Source organism: Equus przewalskii, chromosome 23 (genome assembly GCF_037783145.1).
Source record: "Equus przewalskii isolate Varuska chromosome 23, EquPr2, whole genome shotgun sequence".
Lineage (NCBI taxonomy): Eukaryota > Metazoa > Chordata > Mammalia > Perissodactyla > Equidae > Equus > Equus przewalskii.
The window spans coordinates 742,160-765,005 of record NC_091853.1 but is presented as its reverse complement, the minus strand read 5'-3'; the positions used below and the strand labels follow the sequence as shown (position 1 = coordinate 765,005).

Genomic DNA, 22,846 nt, shown 5'->3' with positions numbered 1-22,846 from the left:
GGAAAGCTCAGGAGGGCTGGCCGGGGGCTGGGGGGGGGGGGCGTCGTCTCACCTCCCATCACCTAGGACAGAGCTTTGGCTGCACAAAGTGGGACTGGGGAGGGTGGATGATGCCTCGTTCAATGCTGGATCCTGGAAGGAGGCCAACAGGTGAGGCCAGTCTGTATTACCAGAATGACTGGGCGTGGGGAAACGCTTGGTGGTTTCCATGGAGACAGCCTAATCAACCGGCACTCGACAGAATATAAAATTGAGAGGATATTTATTTCTCGGGAAGGTCCACGACAGCTGGCAGGCACTGCCCTCCCCCTGCTCTGGGGGAGTCTTCTCTCCTTTTCTGAGAAGACCCCTCTCTTCTTGGAAGTGCCCATGGGAGGCGGGGATGTGAACAGAAGCCATACACAACACTCCAGAGCCATAAAAAAATAAAGCAACAAACAGCCTCCTCCACACAAACACACACACACAAAATAAACAGACGTATAAAAGAGAGGCTTTGCCCGCCCATCTTGGTCGAAGGGCCGCTCTGGGAGAGCAGGGCTGGGTGGCTTTGCCCCACTTCTCCCAGCCAGAGGCTAAATGGCGTGGAAGCGCCCGACAGCCAAGAATAAGCCCTGGCTTCAGAGAGAGGAGGGGGCGGGACCCTCCCTGGAGCTCAGTTGGGATAAGGTACAAAGGAACAAATAAATAAATAAATAGAACCCACTGCTCCCAGAGGCCTAAGGGCTTAGGCTGAGGCTGGGGCCCCTGGGGCCCGTTTCCCTGAAAAGAGCAGATCCAGTGACACGCAGAAAGAACAAGAGGGAAAACACGAGTCCAAAGCCCCAGCCGCTGGTCTCCAGAGCCTGCACCCTTCAGATCTCAGAAGGGCCCAGGCCAGAACGCCTCAAGCCAGCTCTGGAGGAAGGAGGGGTGGGCCGAGCTGCAATCTGGTCCAGCAGTACCTGAAGGCTGGGGAGCCCCTCCCTTCTCTTCCCTGCGCTCCATGGCCAGCAGAGCCCCCCTCACTCTCCTGCCTCCTTCCCGTGGCCACCTCTGGCAAGGGCTCTTTCCAAGGAAAGCTAAGGCGCAGCCCCTCCCCTGCTTCTGTTCTCATTGGCCTTCTGCCCCCGGCATCGAGTCAGCTGGGAGAAGTCCCTGTGAGACCGTAAATAATCAAAGCAGTCCATCTTGGTGTCCTCCTCTGTTCCATTTTGCCACAGACAGCCCCATCGCCTCCGGCCAGGACCACACACGAGGCTCCCTTCAGGCCAACAGGGAGAAGGCATCAGACAGAAGCAAGAACAGACAGGGGGCAGGAGCTGCTGGAATGGACACTGTGAGCAGGAGGCCAAACCGGACACACGAAGAAGTCCAAGGGAGTCGCGTCCCGGAGCCCTCCGGGAGACACGTGGCCAGCCGGGGCTGCGGAGAGCACAGGGCAGGGACAGGCTGGCCACTCAGCTGGGCAGCAGCACGTGCTCCAGGAGGTAGGTGAGGGAGTCCCAGTGCTTCCAGAGGAGGAGGAGGACAAGGACCAGGAGGGCGGTGCTGGTGATGCGAAGGCGCGTCTTCATGAGGGGCGTGATGAAGTTGGCGATGGTGGACACGAACACCAGCAGCACGGCCATGAGCGCCAGGATCACGTTGATGAACTTGCCCAGCAGCGCCCGCGCGTTGGCGTTCTCTACGCCCTCCAGCTGTACCACCTGCTGCTGCTGCTGCTGCAGCTCCAGCTTGGTGACCCGGGTCAGGCAGGACTCCACGGCCTCCTGCAGGGGCAGAGGGGTGGGTAAGACCCCCAGGCTGACTCCAGCTGCCCCTCAGAGAGAGCGACAATGCACAGCTTGCCCCCTCCAAAGGCTGGGCAGGGTACAGGCTGGTCAGGTGCCGCTGGAGTCAGAGTCCTTTAGTTAGGACTCTTTGGGGAGGATGGTAGGAAACGGGAGTCTTGATTCATGTGGGAAGGGGAGGAGCGGGCTCAGTCCCAGCTTCCTCTTGAGGCAGTCTAGAGCCTGGAAGTTCCGATTAGTCACCGGCAAGGCCGCCACCCAAGGGCTGGGGGCACGCACGGCTCTGGCCAGAGGGCGTGTTTGCACAGCGCGCACAGTCTGCCCCAGTCTTATCGCCCTCACGCTTGTGCCCATCTGCCCCGCCCACAGAACAGCCTGTGTCCCTCACCCCACTTGGTGAACCCTCACCCTCCGGCTGCTGCCAGCTCTGCCGGCAGGTGGGGCCCCGGCTCAGCCCTGGTCGTACCTGGATGTCCCGGGCTCTCTCGTAGGACTGGTACGCCACCTTCTCCTCCATGCTGGCCAGCTCCTGCTTTAGGTTGCTCATCTCGTTCTGGTGCAGCTCAGTCAGGTCATTGAGCTGCTCCTCCAGCCGCTCGTACCTGGCAGGAGGAGAAGGTGGGACCGGGCCTGGCTCCCCGAGCCGCCTCTCCCTCCCAGGGCCAACTTCATGCACTCTCAGCAGTGACTCAACCACCCCACGTGTTCAGCCCTGTTCCAGTTTTCACGGCAATACTGAAAGCTACTATTTCCACAGCACTTCTCATGGGCAGGCACTGTGCCCAGCACTTGACGCTCATTATCTCATGGGACCCTCACCACAGCCCCATGAGATAAGGAGGCGTGTCATCCCCATTTTACAGATGAGACTGAGTCTAGAGACATTCAGGAACTTGCCTAAGATCACACAGCTCATGACCGAGGGGTCAGGGGTTGACTGACTTCAACCTGGGCCTTGAGCCCTGGGCTAAGATGCTTCCCTGGGTACCAGGGACACAGGGTTATGGAGACACAATCCCTGTTCTGAAGGCACAAAATATCAAGATAACTATTATGTTGCCAGAGTTAGTTTTCAGGCAGAGATCCACCTCAATTTTCCAAACTTTCTTCATATATATAAAGAAGAAAAAGAAAAAGTGCTAACTAAGGAAAAAATCCCCAAGAATCCCAGGGAGCAGGTGCCAAAGGCCACGCAAGAGCCCAGAGCGGAAGAGCACAGCGGGCAGAGGGGGAGGACCAGAGATCCAGCTCTACCCCAGAGCAGAAGAGCACAGCAGGCAGAGGGGGAGGACCAGAGACTCCAGCTCCATACCACAGCAGAAGAGCACAGCAGGCAGAGGGGGAGGACCAGAGACTCCAGTTCCATCCCAGAGCAGAAGAGCAGAGCGGGCAGAGGGGAAGGACCAGAGATCCAGCTCTACCCCAGAGCAGAAGAGCACAGCAGGCAGAGGGGGAGGACCAGAGACTCCAGCTCCATACCACAGCAGGCAGAGGGGGAGGACCAGAGATCCAGCTCCATCCCAGAGCAGAAGATCAGAGCGGGCAGAGGGGGAGGACCAGAGACTCCAGCTCCATCCCAGAGCAGAAGAGCAGAGTGGGCAGAGCAGGAGGACCAGGGCCTCCAGCTCCACCCCAGAGCAGAAGACCAGAGCGCACAGAGAGGAGGACCAGAGACTCCAGCTCCACCCCAGAGCAGAGCGGGCAGAGGGGGAGGACCAGAGACTCCAGCTCCACCCCAGGCTGACTCTAGAGCTTTGAATGGATGTTCAAACTGACCATGCAGCTAGTTACATACTTGGACTTTACAGGTTTAGACTCATTTAATCTTCACAAATGCTATGAGTAGGGATTCCTGTTATTTCTGCTTCACAGATAAGGAAACAGGTCAAGGAGCATTAAGTACTTGGTTCAAGGTAAATAGTGAATAGTGGTGCTGGGATTTGAACCCAGGTCACCTGGCTCCAGAGTCAGTGCTTTAACCAGAGTCTGCAGATGAGAGGCCATGCCGCTGGTCCCCACCCCAGTTTCCCCTTCTGGATTCTGACCACATAACCATCAAGCAGGGATGCTCAAAGCTCCTGAGACAGGCAGGGCCTTCCTTCCATTGGTCCCACAGTCCTCTCTCCCAGATGCTCTGAGCAGTCTGGAGGGAGGCTTCTCAGGGCCTCACCGGCCCCTTCCCGCAGCCGGGACCCTTCCCCATGCTCCTCCACCTGCCTCCACAGCGAGTCTGCAAGCTGGTGGCAGCGCGGGAGGCGGCACCCACCTGTAGCGCTCCTCCTGCAGGCACTGGGTCATGTAGGCGTAGTCCCTCTGCAGCTGAGCCTTCACGCCCTCCAGCGAGTCCTCCAGGTGGGACTGGCCCTCCTTGATCTCCCGTAGCTCTTCCAGCAGAGCGTCCAGGTTGCCAGAGGCCCCATACAGCGTGTTCGACTTGGGGCTCCCCAGCGCCCCGGCGGGCCCCGCCCCAGAGTTGCTGCCCGCCCCGGCCGAGCTGGCGCTGGCGCTGGAGCACTCGTCATCGCTGCCATACTTGGGGCTGGACACGAGTGTGGCGCTGCCGCTCAGCGCCCGGGCCGCCTCCTCGGGGGGCCCATCCTCCAGGGGGTCCTTCAGGTGGGCAATGTTGTCGGCGCTGCCAAACTTGTTGCGGATGAGGCTGGCGAACTCCCGGGGTTTGGACACCACGGCGGTGTGGGTGGCCTGCGAGAGGCCTGAGAGGCTGCCCTTGACGCCCTCCACCACGCCGCCCCCAAAGCCACTGATGCCCGCGCGCATGTTGGCGCCCACATCCTTCAGCCCCTGCTGCATGTCCCGCAGCACGTCCTTGGGCTGCCGCGAGGGCCCGTTCTGCTCGATCTCCTTCAGGCGCCGGCGGTAGTGCTCCAGCTTCTTGTGCAGCTGGGCGATGGTCTGGGCGGACTTCTGGTTCTTCTTCTCGAACACCTGCTTGATGCGCGACACCTGCTGCCTGTCGGCGTTGTTGGCCAGCTTCAGGTACTCCGCCACGTTGTCATCCCGCGCCTCCTGCTCGATCTTGATCTGCTCCGTGATCTTCAGGATCTTCTGGTGCAGGTGGTCGATGGCGGCCTTGGTCCGCTGGGGGTCCGGGGCCCCGTCCGGCACATCCAGGCTGATGGGGCCATCGGTGTCACCATGGCTGGGGCCACCAGGGAGGCTCAGGGCCACAAGGTCTCCCTTGTCGACCTGGGGAAGAATGCAAGCAGAGGAAGCTGGGTAAAGCATGGACATGGGAGAGGACACGGCAGGATTCTCTCCTGTGTCCCTGGACACTCTGACTTGGTCTCTCTGCCTGGAAAACGGATGCAGGATGGCTAGGGAACTTCAGGAAAAGTGTCCAAAAGCATGACAAGTGTCCCTTAGAGCTGCACTGGTAGAGGACTCTCACATCTGCTATCCACCCCATCCCACCACACCCCTAAAACACAGCCTAGGCAGATCTGCTCTCAGCAGAGCTACATGGTTGACTTCTCAGGGATGAGACAGGGTCCCTCTGGACGCTGCCTCCCCATAAGGCTCCTGCCTTGCGAGGCCTCTCCCTCAGAGCTGACTGAAGCCTACGCTTCGGCCCCGCGCAGCCGCAGGAAGCCCTGCCCTCCCACCCTGGCTTCCCTAGCACAATTCAGCAGGTCACCCCTCTCACACTGTCCCAGCCCCTCCGTTACCTTCCAGCTCTCTGGAGTCATCAGCAACCTCTTCCGCCTCATGATGGTGGGAGCACCCGGCCCTGCCCAGTCTCCCAGAACCAAGAGGAGCACCCGCCCTGCTGGCCAGGTCCCCCAGGACTCAGTTCCACAAGTGACCCACAGGCCAGGAGAAGCAGGGACCAGTCTGGGGGCCTGAGGGTACGAGCCGCCCAGCTTGGAAGGGGGTGAATGCACAGGAAGGAGAGGACAGCCCCTTCCTCGCTGGCAGGCGGGCAGGCTGGCTTCCCCAGCACATGAGGGTGGCACAAAGGAAAGAGAAGAGAGACTGAGAAAGGATGGGGGGAGGGAGAGAAAGGAAGGAAAGGTCACAGAAAGATAGGAAAGATGGGAAATGCAGGGCAGATGAAAGCAGGCGGGCCAGGAGCCCCGCTCTGCCAGGGCCGGTCCCCTCAGCCTGCGGGAGGATCTCTGTCCACAGCTGAGTCCCAAGTGTCTTATCGTCATGCAACAACGGAAGCAGCAGGAAATGGCTCAACCCCACATATTTTTACACACAGCACACCCCAGTGCGGCCGGGCCAGACCACTCACTCTCTATATGTATGGGTGGTGGTGGGGGGGGGTCTGAGGTGTATGTCGGGGAAGGGGTTAAAAACAAAGGCGGTGGCCCAGTCACATGCAGCGGAACCAGAAACGGCCCATGCCAATTACAGGCAGAAGTCACTGGGCTTGATTTCTGCCAAGGTGCAAAGTTACTAGAAAACATTATTCAAGGCAACAGCCCTGCCAAACTCAGGAGCCAGCGGAGGGCGGCTCCTCTGTGGGCTTCCTCTGGGGTCTTTCCAGGTCACGGCTCCCCGGGGATGCTGGGGACGCCGGGGACGCCGCCAATCCCTTCCTCATCACTCTTGAAATCAGGACTTTCCTCTAACATTTGCTTTGCGTCTCCCCTCTGTCCCCTAGTCCTCCCGTCAGGCGCTCATCCCTTCAGGACCCTGCTCCCCTGAATTCCTGACCTTGCGTACCCCAGAAGCCCAGCCACAGTCTCCCTTAAATGATCTGTCTCAAGGTCTAGTTGTCACATCAGTCTGACTTAAAACCCCGTCGTGCGGTTCAACGCCATCCTGGGCTGTTGCCTGCAGCGACGGCAAACAGCCTCTCTCAACTTTCCTGACCGGGAGGCCCCCTGAAAAATGAGGACAGTCATATCTGCCCTCAAGTCTTCAGTGAAGGTCCCACAAGCCAAGTCCAGCAGGCACTGAGCTCTGCGCAGGGCGTTCGGAAGGCGCTCACACAAGCTGTCGGGGCCTAGGCAGCACAGGTCTTTTTCGAAGGGGAAGAAAATGAAGTTTATTTAAGAGATTATACCAACAAATTTACTCAATATTGATACTACCATATAGATATTGAACCACACAAAATTAAGTTCTGTGTGCAACACGTGGCTTTTAATATTAAAGAGCTCGACCCTCTTCTAAGGCCACTATCCTTTCCAAAGAGGCTCAACTCTCCTTCCTTCTCTTCCACTCTCTTCGTGGGGGGAAGCAGGTCCAGAAAAGGACTTTCGGGTCTGGCTGCATCACTGCTGGATGCTCAGCGCTGGGCGGTTTGCATCTTCACAATGAGGACAGCATCTGCCCAGCGACTCAGAGGCCTGCGGGAGGAGCTAATGAGACACGGATGTGAAAAGCGCTGTGAAAAGCATTTTTAAAAAGTGCTTCAGTACGATGAGGGGCTGTAGAACAGCAAATTCCCGGCCCATCATGGCTCTGCCCTGGCCGCCTAGAGTCTTTCCGCCCTCGATTTGGCAGCTGTCTAGCTACAAATGGAAAAGCAGAGCGGAAGCTGGCTGTGAGATTCCCCAAGAATGAGAGGAGAACAGACGCCCCGGGAACACCAGCTGGGGCTGATGGTGAGCTGGAGTGGCCCCATAGGGGTCCTGGCACCCTCGCCTGCTCCTCTTCTCTGCCCTGGGCTCAGACTCGAGCCCGGGGTCCTGCAGCAGGACACCGGCTCCCTCCTGCCCCTCCACTGAGGTTGACCACACGGGATCCTGCCGGTCATCCCCAGTCGCAGACAACCCACTTTGTTCTCCTCCCCGCAGAGGAGGGCGGGGAGTTCTCCACGCCTTCCCTCTCCAGACAAACACCCCATGGCAGCAGTGCCCCTCAGCACTTGGGAGGGGACAGGGGACCGAGGGAAAGAGAGCCAAGGAGGTGGCAGGCAGACAGGCAGAGGTGTGAAGAGGGCTGATGCTCAACAAGGGAAGGAAGACTAGAACATTAGAGGAGAAAGCTTTACGAGGGACGGGACAGGCAGAGCACGAGGAGGGAGCGATTTGCCAAAAGAGAGAACCGTAGCACTGAGACAGGGTACAGGCCAGCCAGGACAACGGGAAGGACACCGACTGTGGTCAGATGCCGATTCAGAACCCTGGCCCTGTCACTCACCAGCTGTGTGCTCTTGGATTCGTCATTAACTTTTCCGGAACTCAGCTTTCTCATCTAGAAAAGGGGTGCAATTCTACCTACCTCAAAGAGTTGGAGGAGGATGAAACGAGACGCCGTGAGTGAAGCCAACAATGTCAGTACAGTCTCAGAGCATACAGCAGGGGCTCAAAACAAATAAAAATACTTAACCCCCAAGAGGGACCACACCCACTAGGAGGGATCTAATTTTAAAAAAGAAAATAGCAAGTGTTGGCGAGGATGTGGAGAAATTAGAACCCTCAAACCTTGCTGGTGGGCATGTAAAATGGAGCAGCTGCTGTGGAAAACAGCTTGGGGGTTCCTCAAAAAGTTACACACAGAATTACCGTGTGACCCAGCAGTTCCACTCCTAGGTATATAAACTCAAGAGAACTGAAAATGGGTATTCAAACAAATCCTTGTCCGCAGTTGTTCACAGCAGCGCTAGTCACAATAGCCAAAGGGGGGACACAACTCAAATGCCCACTGATCAGTGAATGGGTATACAAAATCGGTATATCCATGCAATGGCATATTATTCGGCCATAAAAGGAACGAAGTACCGATATATATAGGACATTACACTAAGTGAAAGAAACGAGACACAAAGGTCACATGCTCAATGATTCCATTTATAAGAAATGTCCAGAATGGTTAAATCCATAGAGACAGAAGGCAGATTAGTGGTTGCCAGGGACTGGGGAAGGGAGAAATGGGGAGTGACTGCTTAATGGGTACGGATTTCCTGTGGGGGTGATGAAATGTCCTGGAGCTAGACAGAGGTGATGGTTGCACAACCTGGTATGGACGGCCAGGGTCCTCCAACCTGCTGGCCTGGGCTGCGGCTCCAGCCAACATCCTGTTACCGAGTGGGTCTGCAGGAGGGTGTCTGTGTCCTCCATCTCAGTCTCATTTTCAACAGAGCAGAAGCTCTTCCTAACTCCTCCCAACCCTTGTCCTGGGGCTGGACGACTGAAAAGGACAATACACATCACTCAACTCCCGGTTACTAGCGGGCAGCCAGAGCACGGCAGCGAGTGGGCCACACATGCACACTGCTCCTCTCCCGAAAGTGTCACAGAGCCCCACGTGGCCCAGGCCACCCAGCCCTCTGTCCACGCCCAGCCGCCAGCACCACGGCTCCTCACCCCACAGATGTCTGGCCTCAGGATTAGCCTCCATGCACAGGCTGGGCAATTCTGAGAAGAGGACTATGGAGAGTGGCCAGGCTTCTTCCACAATTAGGGAGGCCGTGTGGTGCTCTCTGCTTAGGGTGCCCACCATCCAGGCCAAGGCCACAGACCTGGTTCTACACAGAGGCTGAGCTCCGGGAAGTGCTGATGAATGTTCTGGAAAAGCCAGAGCTGGGATGTTGTCTGAAGGGTCCGGGCCCACCTCTCCCTATCCCTCGTCCTACTCCGGTGCTCACATACCTGGGAGCACCCGGCACACGGCCTCATAGCGTCACAGACTCTCCTCCCTGCCCCCCTTCAGCAGCTCTAAGCGAAGCCGGATTAGGCGCTCTGCCAGATTACAGAAGCTCCCAGCCCGGCTCCCGTGGCCTCCCACCTCCTCCGGGCCTGAGCTCACACCCTCGTGTTAATCTAGCCCCGGACACGTGATAACAAGTCCTCCTCTCACACACTAGCCCAGCAGCCTGGACGCCGAGGCTGGGGGCACACAGCAGACTGCGGGGTCAGGCTCACGGGAAGCCTGTGGGGAGGGAAGGGTACTGGTGATGTGAAACGTGAATTGTGGTTCTACTTCCTCAGCAACAGTACAAATACATCAGTCATTCTTCAAGACGGACCATATCAACAGTGACCACCTGGAAGGAGCATGTGCTCCACACTTGTGCCTCCAGCTTCCCAAGAGGCTGCAGAGGGCTCCCAGCCTGACTCCCCAGCCTCGGGCATGAGCAGCCCTTCCCAGATTTACCAAGTGCTCCTGTTAGGGTCCCCAGAGCAGGCTGACACAGAGGATGGGGCCGTTCCATCTTAACCATCTGCTTACGGGTTGGAAAGCCAACACTAAGGTCCTCTTAGACATACACACCAAAAAAAAGGAAGAAAAAGAGCTTTGGGGCTCCTACACTTCCCTTCAGGAGAGCAGGGCAGCCCCGTCACCCTGGGATTCCCCCGGGGGGAGGAACAATGGAGTTAGGTGTCAGCCCTGCCTTGTTGGTGGGTCGAGCTCCATGCAGCATGCTGCCCTGGGCAGGGCCTGGGCTGCCAGTGGCCAGGAGCCCAGCAGGTGAGCATGACAGGGGCTGTCAGGCCCAGGTGACTCAGCAGAGATGGTTCCATCTGCTGACTTCTGGCCCTGTGACTCTGATTTGAGCATCCCTCTCGGGATGGAGAACCCTGAGATTCCCTTTTTCTCCTACTTCCCAGAGGGAAAAGGAGGTACGGAGAGGAACATTCATGGCTAGCTAAAGTCCTTCAGTCCAAAAAGGCAGTTTGACCTTACGGGGAAGCTGGGAGGGAAGGAACCTGACGTCTCCCACACCAATCTGATGTTCTAGCCAGAGCTGGGAAAATTATCTCAACCTTCGGTCCTGGAGTCAGGGGCTGCCCCCATTCTCCCAAAGCAGCAAGCACAGCCTGCTGGGCTGTTGTCTCCTTCTCTTCCTGGAGGGGACACGTGGGAATATGGTTGCTCAGCCCCAGCTCTGGATGCACCAGCACAACTGACCCAGCACTCCAGGTGGGGAAAGGCCTGGGGGCGGGGAACGGGGGAGGCACAGCCCACCCAGTGGTTCCTCTGGTGCCTGGGTGCCTAAGCGGCTTTTCTCCAGAGGGCAGGGAGGTGAATGCTTCCGGGTACACGTGGAGCAGCATGTGCATTCACCTGGGTCTGTTCGGGGGTGGTGCAGGTGAAAAACCCCTGCAGCAAGGCCCCAGCCATCAACCAGGGGATCCGAGGGGCAGGCGCCCAGGGGACCTGCTCTCCCTGTAGTGCCCCTTTCCTCGTGGCAGGGCACACCATCCACGGCTCTACAAGGAATCTCATGCTGCTGCAAGGGACCTCAGGTGCAAGGGACAAACAGACGGGTAGACGCACCCCCTTCATGTTTGCACGTAGCACCTATGATCTCAAGGCGGGGCAGAGGCTGCCCTCGGCCTCCTCCCACCCGACCCTAAGGGCTACTCCCCCTTCCTAGCACAGCCCCTCTCCTCTCAGCTGGCCCTGGCTTCCGGTCCTTTCTGTTAGGTCCACCCCTTGGTTCTGGTCAAAACCACACCCTCCCCGCAGTCACCTCATCCCCTGCCCCGCTGAGAACAATGCCTTCTTGTTCACACACATGTCCTGTACTCTCCTCTGCCTCCTCACACTGAGAGACCCCTGGGTGGGCCCCTGGAGCTGCCCTCCCACCTTGAGGCCTCTTCCCACCTTGGGGCCTCCCCTGTCTCCATCCTCCAAATTCTCCAAAAGCCCCGTGTGCCCAACACTTTGCTCCTTCCGGACTCTTCTACTGTCCACCCGGGCTCAGGGCTCACTGGACCGTCACCTCCTCTGCCCCGTCACTGTTTCTCTGTAGACAGAAGCGACCACAACCAGGAGCACCCTTCCACTTAATTCCATATCAGCTCCTCTGGCCACAGGCGGAGGAATACATGGCCACTGGTTTCTGGAGGCATCCATGCCAGGGTTCACCTGTCCTCCTGGCACAAGTCCCCCTCACTCGACCCCAGGGCCCTCCCAGCACCGGTCAGCCTAAGGCTGGAGGTGTGGTGCTTACCTCCTCCACCCTTCTCCATCCACAGAGCTCTCTGTAATGGAGAGGAGAGGAGGCCACATCCGGAGAGACCAGAGGATAGCACAACCGGCCTGACAAACTGCAGAAATGGCTTTCTCCCATCCCACAGGCCCACTCCTGTCCCTGTCCCTGTCCCGTGAGCTTTTCTCCTTCTACCTCACCTGTGTGGGCAGTGTCTCCCAAAGCCGTGCTGGCGAAGGGGTGCCAGGGGCTCTGAGGCTCCAGCTTTCTGTGGGCTGTGCCGGGCCCCCAGGGTCACAGTCCCTGGGCAGCACTGAGCTTGCCAAGGGGAGCCGGGGTCTGCGAGCAGGTGTGCCCAAGCTCCCAGGCTCGGCAGCCGCCATCTCCGGTCTGAAGCCTGGCCCAGGGATTAGGGACGGATTGCTCTGGGAGATTTCCCCCTCCCCTGGGCTCATGGGCTGCTCCTTCTGGGAGGGGAAAGGGAAGACATGGAGCGGGCTGACCACAGTCTGATGAGGTGCCCCCCAACCCTGCCCTGCCTGTCCCCAAGTCTAGCTGTTGCCACCGTGGGTTCAGTGTGCATGAAGACACCCAGGTGTGACAGGCAGCAACTGCAGCCCGGGGCGGGGGGTGAGGGGGCACACGGGGACATGTGTGCCTGCATCGTTCACTCACCCAGATGGGTGCTCTGCCCCACCACACACGCCCAGGATGCCTCCCCCTCACAAACAGAAGCACAGTCCATCCACAACCTTCCTCAGCCTCAGAATGGAAGTGGGCCTCCTAGCCAGCCTCAGGATGGAGAGGAGCCCAGGCCAAAAGGGCCGGAGCCTGGCGGGAGTCCTTGCTGCTCACGGCACAGGCAGCTCGCCCGAGTCCTCTCCTCTCTCCCTGCTGCCCTGCCCGCTGGCTAAGGCACCATCACTTCCAAGACAGCCTCCCTACTCCAGTTCCCGCCCGGAGGAATCAGACCGCAGCCAGCCTCACCCGGGGAATTCCTCTGCTCCGAGATCCTCTCCTAGAAATCCGCTCTCTGCTCTGGACACCACTGCAGCTACCTCTCCGCTAGCCTCTGCTTCCCATTTCCCGCTCTCCCCATTTCCCCCCAGGCCTGAGCAGGCAAAACACCCAGGACCAAACGTGGATGGCAACTCACAGCGGTCTCCTCCTCCTTGGGCTTCATCTTGACGGTCCCAGCAGGAAATCCTGTGAGTGGCCAGCAGAGGGGGCCAGAAGTCCACAGTTGAGGAGATCAAGCTGTGAGGAGGGTGGTGGGGTGCCCAGCAGCGTTCAGGAGTCTACTAGGTCTCTCTAAGGGCAGCTTCCCACGGCAGAATCACCAAAGACGACACAGATCCTGTACCCACTTGAGCCTGGAGAGGGACTGAGGGCTTAAATACTGAGGGTCAACATGAATCATGCTGATGGGGCGGTCCCAAGTTCAAGGAGGTGCGAGGAGATAAGAAGAGGCCAGCACTATCTCGGGGGCCTGACACCGGCCTGTAGCGAAAACACCAGGAGCCGGAGTCCCACACCTGGGGCTCTGGCTCCGAAAACCTTACAAACATTTGTGGTGGCCAATGACTCGGGGTTTGGAGCCCAGCCAAAGCACATTACACAGGTCCCAGTTTCTGGGGCAGCTCTGACGTGCAGTCAGGGACATGTGGGGTCAGGGAAGGCTTCGGCAGCTCCATATGTCTGCAAATGATCTCCCCCTACAGTCCTCGGTTCTGACTTGATGTTTTGGTACCGCTCTTCTTGTGTAATGGTTCTGTGCACACAGGCCTCAGGTCTTACTGCCCCCGGGGAGGTAGGGCTCAGATCTTAAACGCATTCAGCCCCTTCCCTGCGCCTAGCATGAGCCTGACCCTCCCTCAACATTCCCGTCTGTAAAATGACCCAACGACCATCTCATTGAGCTGCAACGAAAGACGGTCCAGCTACTGCAGTTCTGTCCCAGGCAGCAATGGAGACAGCTTGGTCTTCTCACACTCAAGACACCCCTCCCCTGTCCCTCATTTCTAGGCTCCACCAAGCCAAGATTTGCAACCTTTCCTTACCAGCTAAAAAGGAGGAGAAGGGAAAGGAGAAGGCAGTGGCAGCAGGAGACTAGAGGGAGGGGGCTGGGTAAGCTGAGCCCTGGGTTTCTCTCTGCATGAGGAATCTCTCCCCAGGCTGCCTGGGATCATGAAGGCTCAGAAGTACCAGAAAGAAGGTCCTGCAAGGCCACACAGCACCACCACAGACCCTGAGGAGAGTCGCCCTACATGGCATCTGGCATCTCCCTAAGGGGAGGGCTCAGCCCCTCCAGGCACAACTTGCCCAGCAGCACAGTAACGGAGCAGCGGAGAAGGGAGGTGGAGCTCAGGGGAGAACCAACAGTCTGCTAAGAGGGACGAGGGGGTGTCTGCCAGCAGAACGGAGAGCCCTTTTCCTCCAGAGTCTGCTCCCAAATCTCCCAAGGACACAGGGCTTCCTGTGTAGGGGTGGGGAACAGAGCCCGAGGCATCCTGACACGGTGGGAAAGGGACTTCAGCCCTGGGCTTGGGTCTCAGTTCTGTTGTTGCTACGAGACCCTGGTCGAGTCAGCAGAGGCTCTGAGACTCAGCATCCGTGACTGCAATGGGAGGAGTGTGTGAGGAGTGAGGGGTGGGAGAGCCCTGGTAGAAGGCAGGCGGGTTTGTCGCAGGCAGACGTGCCAAGGCCGGCTCCGTGGGCGCTGGCGAAGCCTGCCAGTGGCGCGGCCGCGGGCCTGGCGTCAGAAGGCCGCTGTAAATTCTCACCCTGCCGCTCGCTAGCGCAGCAGCCTCGACAGGCCCTGCCCATGGGCTTCACAACCGCCAGAGGAGGCAGCAGCACCCACAGAGCAGCCTGGAGGAGGAGGCCGCGGGAGCGAGGTCGGTGGCCTCAGGGGCGCAGGAGGGGTGAAGAAGCTGAGCCCTGGAGACCCTCTGCAGCTGAGTCTCAGTTTTCCCAGCTGCAAAAGGGTCCATATGATCATTATCCCCCAGGGCTGCAGTGGAGATAAAACGGGAACATGAGTGAAAACGCCTGACATGTAGATTTTACAGAAAAAGACGACTAGTCCTCAGGCTCCCTCACCACATGTGCAGGTGCACACACACTACAGTCATTCTAGAAGGTACCTGGAAGACTTTGCTGGAACAGAAAAAGCCAGGAAAGCAGTGGCCACAGGAGCAAAGTTGAAAGAGTGGCAGTGGACATGGGCAGAGCCGCATGGGCACTGAGGCAAAGGACACGAGCCACAGAGCAACTTTCCTGTTGCAAAGAGAAAGCGCTGTTGGGCCGGTGCCACGGCGCGTGCTCCCTGCTAAGTCCTGGCCGGCTGGCCCTCTCTGGCGCAGCAGAGACGCAGGCCCCGCCAGCCACCAGGGTGGGCGTCGCCATCGATTCGCAGGCTCCGGTGGGTGCGCAGTGCCAGGGGGCTCTGGCCTCACTCTTTCCAGTTTTCCAGGGTGGCCTGAACCCAGGGGCAACGGACAGGCTCTTGTTGTCCCGGAAGGCAACACTGTAAGGACGCCCAGGCCCCAGCGCGAGGCTCCCCTCTGCACGTCCAGCGGCACTCGGCCCCTCTCTCACTGGGCCTGCCTGGTTTGGTTTTCTCTTCCCTTAACTGCCATGCATGTCCCTTCTTCCTTTAATACTCTCAATATTTAATTTGTTATCGTCTCTTCCTTTCCCCTGGTTATTGTTCTTCAGTCCCCTCTTTTTTTTTTTTTTTTTTTTATCATCCTACTTACTTTTTTTTATCTTAGGGGAAAAAAGTACAAACCATACCTTCTGAAGGATGGGAAACTTGAGAAGTCACAGGCTTTAGGAGCAAAGACTAAGCTGAAAAGCAGCTAAATTTAGCAGCTGAGAATACAAGGTGAGGCCTTAAAAACTCTCAGCCTCCAAACGTGCTCGGAAGGCCTCCCAGTGAGGAGGCCTGCGTGAAAGGCCCCTCTTCTCCGAGGCTCACCTCCAGGAAATGGGGGTGCGCGAAGGGGTCCGTCTTCAGAGGTGCCCTCCCCTACCACTCACTTTTAGGCCCAGCCAGAAGGCGCATTTTCTTAGAAACTCATGTCCCAGAGAGCCCTGCTTGCCCTGGGGAAACGCGGGAGGAAGGTTCCCATTCTTCAGGGTGAACGGGAGCAACTGAGGTAGGCACATTTCCTAGGAGCAGGTGGGGGCGCTGCCACACGAGAAGAAAGGCAGACGGGAAAGGCCAGGGTGGAGAGAGCAGTGGGGGACATCAGCGGGCACACGCCAGGCCGCCTCTCAGCTGCTTCCAGGGAGGGGGGAGGGCATCTCCTCCCCTCACCCTGGTCCTCTGTCCTCTGTCTAAGGCCACGCACACTCCTTGGGGGAGGCCTCCTCAGGCACAGACCCGAGCCAGGTTCCAGAAGGTGGAGAGAACCACTCACCTAGTCACTTTTAGGAAAATCGAAATTGGTGCCAGGCGGGTAGAAGAGATGGACAACTCTGTGCCTCTCATGGCCGCTCTATTTTCCTAGGGGAGAGGACATTGGGGACAGGTCCAGGAGAAAGTGACCCAGAGAGGAAGCAGCGTCTTCTTTTTGGGCAGTTTTTAGCAAGCAGAGCACCCTCCAACCCACCCTATTTGTCAAGAATAATTTAGAACGATTCCTTTCAAAAATCTGAGGATTGAAACACAGAAATCTTGAGGCATCCTGCTGTCAAGGGCTCAGACCTTACCAGAGCTGACGCGATTAAACGAGAAATGTATGTGAAAGCATCCTGCAAGCTGTAGGGTGCCATTCAACTGAGTGCCAATGCCAGGAAAGCTCCAAGGGACATGTCAAAGGGACGTGACCGACAAGGCCTGGGGGCATGTCCATGATGCTGCTGAGCCCCTAAGGAGTCTGTAGACAGGCATGGGGCCCAGATCATATTTGGGTCTGAAGCTGCCTTCTCAGGCAATGAAGAAACCTTATATAATGCAGTTACTATTACATAGCACCTGTCTTTCCAGGGCAGGGTTCACCTTTCCAGCTACCCAAAGGAGGCCTCCTGGTCACAGTATCATTCTGGATCTGATTTAGCTTTGGCTGAGAATGCTGAATTATTCAGTAGATATGAATACTGGCTATCCAGTGGTGGGGTATCTGGAGAGGTGGAAAAGGATGCAGTAAGAACTCCCTAAATCCAGGCTTTGGGGAAAGTCAAAGAGACAAACACAGCAGGGGCATCTGAGTCAGCACCTGGAGGATGTGGGGAACAGGGGCCGGGGACCAAGAACAGTTAGACAAGCTGCTTGCAAAACCCCAGCACCTGTCACTGGAGAGGGAAGGGAGGTCAGAGAAGGCTACTGTTCCCAGAGACTTCACTCACTGCCTCCAGCCCCCCACTGCAGGGCAGGAGAGCCCTTGGTTCCCCAGGAACCTAGAAAGAACGCAATGGGGCATGTGCATTCATCATTGCTTCTATTTCAGAGCCCTCCGCCCCATGGGGTATAAACAGAGAAAGCCCAAACTGTGCCTACGAAAAGAAAAAAGAGGCAGAAGCACAGATCAGGTTAATGATACTGTATTTCCATTGCCTCATCTGGCACCAGAGGGGACCAGGGTCACATTTCACATCTCAGGGATGTGTTGGGTCCAGGGAGGAATGTGCCTGGTGGCTGGGGAGACCTGTGCCAGCTCCCATGACCCATTCCCACATATAGCGCCGGCTCCTCGCCGTCTGGAACTGGATGACACAGAGCTCCTCTTGGTGCTGATTGTTATTGGCTCTGGCATGGGGGGCTGACACCCAAACCTTGGCACACCTTCTGCTGAGGTGTCCGAGGGAGCTGAGGCCGAGGCTGAGGACCCTGAGGGAGAAGGCTGGGGACCTGACTGGCATCTCCCGCCTGTGTCTGGGCTGGCATCATCTCAGCGCCTAGGGGCTGCATAGAGCCCCAGAGACTCCCTCAAGGTTGTGGCCCGAGCTTAGAGACCAGCAGATTAAGAATGTACAACATCAGGTCTTGCCAGGAACCTTGGACACTATCTAACTTCGCCCCTTGCACCTGGGAAAGTCTGTACTCCCAGATGCCAGAGCTAATCTGGAGAGCACTGGGAACTTACTATCTAGAAAGAAAGTCATGGATGTCTGCGGGGAAAACGAATAAAGGCTAACTCTGGAGGCCAGTGGCCTGATGGGGCAGCTAACTGAGCCCACAACTCCACTCTAAAGTCAGGAGGGGGCTGCTGCTTACGGTCTCTGGTGTCAGAGCTTTGGGTAAGGGGCAGAGTCCTCACTTTTTGGCCCCCTCCTGATCAGAGAGGATTCCTAAAAGGCAAGGAGCTTCACCTGAACATGAGGAACTCAAATCAGACTAGAGGAAGAACTTCTTGACTCCCAGGTACCACAAGACACACGGCTATGGCGGGGCCTGAAGGCCCCAGGGCAATAGGGGCTTGGACTGCTGGGACAGGGAGCGAGCGTTCATGGCAACTGCAGAGTCGCCCTGCCTGGGCCTGGCAAGCAGCTAGCAGCATAGGCACAGTCTCGGGAGGCCGTGCGGCTGCCTGCTTCCGGCTCTCCCTCTGCCTGAGGGGCCTTTCCATGCAGAGGAAGAGAGAAGGGAAGACGGGACGAGATGGGTGCAGGAGGGGAACAGAGAAGGCAGCTGTCCCCCCCAGGAACTGGGGGTGCATTCAGACAGGCACAGACCCAAGCGTGTCCAGAGGTGACAGGACAGGCGGAGCATCACACAGCTCTGAAGGTGGATGTATTTGTGTGGACAGACCAGGGGACCCAGCTGGACCCTGGAGCAGAGCCCCTTCGGCCTCCCATGTAACCTGGCCTCCAAGCCCAGACACATCAGGAGGCCCCACAGATGAACTGACTGGCCTCCCCCAGATGCCCAGGGGACACGTGTGAAAACTCTCAACGAGCTGACCCCACCCACCTCTGAACCAGCAGGCTCCCAGACACACATAAACCAGGGCCCCTTGGCGCCAGCCAAGAGCTGTCTTCTTGGCAAGGGCCTGGAGTCAAGAGCGGCCCTCACTCTCACCCCTCGAAGTAAACAGGGGTGCTTATTTACGCAAGGGCAGAGAAGGAATCTTGTTGTTGGATAAATCTGTGGAGGAGTACCGAGGGAAGAGGCTGTCCCGGGTCTGATCTGGTTCAGGTGATGGCAGAACACCACTGCCTTCTCTGTCTGGGGCCTGGAGATAACGCCTCCATGAGGCCACAGGGAAGCATCCAGTCACGGCGTCATCTCTCCACCCTCCCACCACACCCCGCAACACGACTGGAGAGACCTTGGCCCCCTCTCCCACCCTGTGTGCCCTCAAAGCCAGAGAGCAGCAGGCTGGCCTGTCGTCCTGCCGCTGAGCACCTCCGTGCTGGTCTCTGGGGCTGCCAGGTGCCCTCTGTGAGCTCCCGGCTCCCGCCCCACCCTACTCCTGGTCCTCAGAGGGGACCAGCCACACTACATACAGGAGAAGGGGCGGCCAGGGCAAGGCCAGGGGCCAGCCCGGCAGAGCCGGCTATAAAGCCAGCACACTTGCGCCATTCCTCTCCCCAGACCCTCTAGCTGAGTGCACCCTGCACAAACCCAGAAGGGGTGAGAGGAACGTAGGGACAGCTGGAGAGAGGTTTTGAACAGGCTGAGAGGGAAGCAATGACCAAGCTAGACATGGAAGAAATGGCGGAAAGGGGTCCCAGCATGGGACCCCTGCAGGGGCTCAACCACTCCCATAAAGTCTGGGGGCGGGCAACGAAGGCAGGAGGAAGAGTTAGCCCACTTTCCCGAGAGTACACACATTCTAGGAACTGCCGCTCAGCAAAAAAGAGCGTGGAGACCCACATGCCCAGGGACCAGGGAGCCCAACTCCACTGCTCTGCACGTACCACCCGTGGTTCCTGCGGCAGCCTCCAGGGCCCAGGGGTCCCAGAGGTTAAGTCCATACACAGACGGAGAACCCCGACATCACCTGCATTCTCCATTCACCTACCAACGCCCCAGGGCACCAACGAATGACGACAATTTCTCTCCACTTTATAGACATAAGACGGAGAGAACAGCTACCTTGCTCAGTGTCACACAAATAGTAGAAAGCAGAATGGCGAGTCTGAGACAGCAATTTGTGTTTGTTTTAAAGGGAAATCATTTAAGGCACAACCCCGATGACAGCTAACTGGATCTGGAGGGAACAAATGACAGCCAAACTCCATCACCACGGCTGAGCTGCTTCCTGGGACCAGGAGCCCCTATCTGTCCCTCTGATGCACCCCTACTCTCCTTAGGGTGCCAGGTCCCCTACTTTCTTAGGGTGGGGCTGGGCTGAGCCTCTCTAGGACAGCCCGGGAACTTTAGCTGCCTCCAGGGTGTTTCAGTAACTCAACCCCCACAGGGCCGGCTCTGGTCCGAAAGCCAGCTGGTGAGTTCTAAACAATGGCAAGGGGTGTGGGTGGTGGAGGAGGCTTATGAATTAAAAATAGATGCTAGTAATCACCAGGGAGCTCACAGAGAGCATGTGGGGCCCTGTTTACTAGAGAGAGAAGAATACCGTCTATTCATGCCCAGAGACGGGGGTGGAACCACCACAGCTTCTCACACCAACCACTGGTCTCTGGGTCTGGGGAAGTCAGCTGACAGGGCAGGGCTTCTGACAACTGGAAGACCCCTTTCCTCGGGATGTGGAAGCACCCCTCAAGACCCCCAGGGCCACGTCCGTCCCTGGAGGGACAGCTCCAGGTCCAGAAAGCTGATCACTAAAGGGCAAATGGAAACCAAGAGATGAGCCCCTCCTGGGCTGAGGCATGCCTGCGCCCTGTGGATATTGCCTAAAGCGATCCCCGGGGATTTAGTGCCTGCAGAGCTCAATTTGGTCTTGTGGACACGCTGGAAACACGGGGTCCGGTCTCTTCTCTGCCAAGAACTAGCTGGGTGCCCTCAAGCAAGCAGCCTCTGATTGCTCCAGGCCTCAGTCTACTCATCTGTAAAACAGAGACAATAACACCTACCCTGGCAACTCCACAGGGGCGTTGTTAAGATTAACCAGGCAATATATAAGACAAAGCTTTGGAAAGCTGAAAGTTTTAAATAAGGATGGAAAACAGTCATAGCAACAACCATTTCCCCCATTACCACCTTGAACCCAGGCAACCGGCCCCCTAGTCAGCTCACTCAAGAGTCTCCAGGCCTGGCCTTCCACTGCAGCAAGAAGAGAACCCTGCTTCCCTCCGGATATCTTAGGGTAGTGTGAAGAGCAAACACAGCCACGTGGAGAAGCCTCCTGGAGAAGCTCCCTGGCTTACACCCTGCCCCGCACCCCGGCCGACCCCGGCCCCCGCATCCCCAGTCAGCAAACATCAGCAACCCTTTGCCAGCTTCCTCCGGTGCCCACTGCCCACCCACTCCGTCTGCTCAGGCAGCTGGAGACTACAAGGTTCACGTTCTCCCTCCCCGTAAAATAGCTGTAGTACCAGAGACCCTTGCTTGGCAGGATTTTTCTAATTCCATTTTAAAATGTATTCACTGCCTCAGCAGTGAGAGGTGGGCCTGGCTGCAGTTGCATGCAGACCGCTTGCTCATTAATGTCCGAACAACTTGCTTCATTCCACTGGGCCCCTCTAGGGCTCCATTCCACAAGGCACGTTACCCTTTTAGCTGACACATCCAGATCTCACTCTTGGAACAGACTTCTCCACAGTTGAAACTGTGCTTGCAAATGGTCCAGTGCCATCATTTTCAAATACTATCTACATGCTGACAACTCCCAAATGTATGCCTCCAGCCTGGATCTCTCCCCAAGACTCCAGACTCATACATCTGACTGCTTATTTGGCACTTCCACGTGGATGTTTAATAGTCATCTCAAACATAACATGTCTACAACCTAGCTCTGATTTCGGCCCCCCACAGCCCCTGCCAGACATCGGTTCCATTTGCTGTTTTCCCCAACTCAGTTAATGGCAGTTTCTTCTTTCCACATGCCAGGCCAAAAACCTGTGTGCCCTCCTTGCCCACTCCCTTTCTATCATGCCCCACACCCATCTGAAACCTTTGTAGCTCAATCTCTGAGGCAAATCCAGCACCCAGCTGCTTCTCCACACCTTCACACGCCTACCCCACGGCAGGCTACGGTCATCCCACCCCGGAGGGCCCAACAGCTTCCCAGCTGGACCCCACCCTCCCCGCCGGCTCCCAGCCTATCCTCCACACAGCAGCCAGAGTGACCTTCTTAAAAGGTGTCGCTCATCTGTACAAAGCCTAATGACTTCCCAGCTCACTCAGAAAAAAGTCAAAAGCCCTTTTCCTGGCCTATCAGGCCCTATGTGATCTGCAACCCTCCCTACCCATCTTTCAAAAACCAACAAAACCCAGACTGCCTCAACCAGACCCCACTGTCCCTTCTCCTCCAGACAAGAGGCAGGTGCTGCTTCCACTCTCGCCATCTCCTCAATCCACTGAGACTGATTTCTTGCCAGGGATCAATGACTGTACTGCTTGATACTGCCCGCGTACATTTCCAAACCCACATCTGCCCGCGCACTGCTGCCGCATCTCACTCTGTTGAGTACTTCCTTCTTCAAACTCCTTTCTTCTTTTGCTTTGGCGTCATCTCTCTCCAGGTTCACTCCCACATATCTGGCTGCCCTGTTGCCTACATGTCGGATCTGTCCTTGGCCTCCTTCTCACTCAACATGTGCCCTTTGAGGGTCGCATCCATACCCATGACTTCAAGCTCAGTGCTGACTCCAGAGCACCCACCCCGCCCATCTCTCCCCCATGAACCGGACTGCCAGGTGGTGCTCCCCAGCTGGACAGCTCCCAAACACACTTGCAACTCAACACATCCAACACTGAACTCATCACTTTCCTCCCAAAACACGCTCCTCCTGTGCTTCCTCAACTAGAGGACACCCCATCCCTGAAGCTGCTACAGCAGAAACCCTAGGATCCTCCTCAGTCCTTCCCTGCCTTTGTCTCGCATGTCCACTTTCTCACCGGGTACTGTGGAGTCTAACTCCCAAATGTCTTCTGAACTTGTCTCCTCTTTTCCCTTCTCACTACTGCAGCCTGGACTTCTGCAATAGCTCCAAAAACACTTTCCAGGACTGCACTCCTGTCCCCTTTCCCAATCTACTGTCTACACTGAGACCCAGAGGGACCTCCTCTCCCCAGTTTCCTGCCTAAGACCCCTTGATAGCTTCACCCTACCCTGTGATCAAGCCTCTGCCTACCTGTCAGTCC

The 22,846-nt window shown here is 57.3% G+C and overlaps 1 protein-coding gene across 6 annotated transcripts in view; it reads right to left on the bottom strand.

The window, feature by feature from the left end:
* Nucleotides 1-245: 245 nt before the first annotated feature.
* The window catches only part of TMCC2 (transmembrane and coiled-coil domain family 2), a 35,954-nt gene continuing 13,353 nt past the window's right edge, over nucleotides 246-22,846 (bottom strand). For 5 of the 6 annotated variants that reach the window (XM_008535691.2, XM_008535692.2, XM_008535693.2 and 2 more), the window contains 3 exons: nucleotides 4,039-4,979; nucleotides 2,239-2,374; nucleotides 246-1,751 (listed from right to left, as the gene is read on the bottom strand). In XM_008535691.2, the coding sequence (XP_008533913.1) occupies nucleotides 1,440-1,751; nucleotides 2,239-2,374; nucleotides 4,039-4,979 (1,389 nt within the window). In that variant the 3' untranslated portion in view covers nucleotides 246-1,439. Of the gene's footprint in view, nucleotides 1,752-2,238; nucleotides 2,375-4,038; nucleotides 4,980-12,784; nucleotides 14,325-22,846 lie in introns of those variants that run through there. The other variant, XM_008535701.2, reaches the window with a different exon arrangement.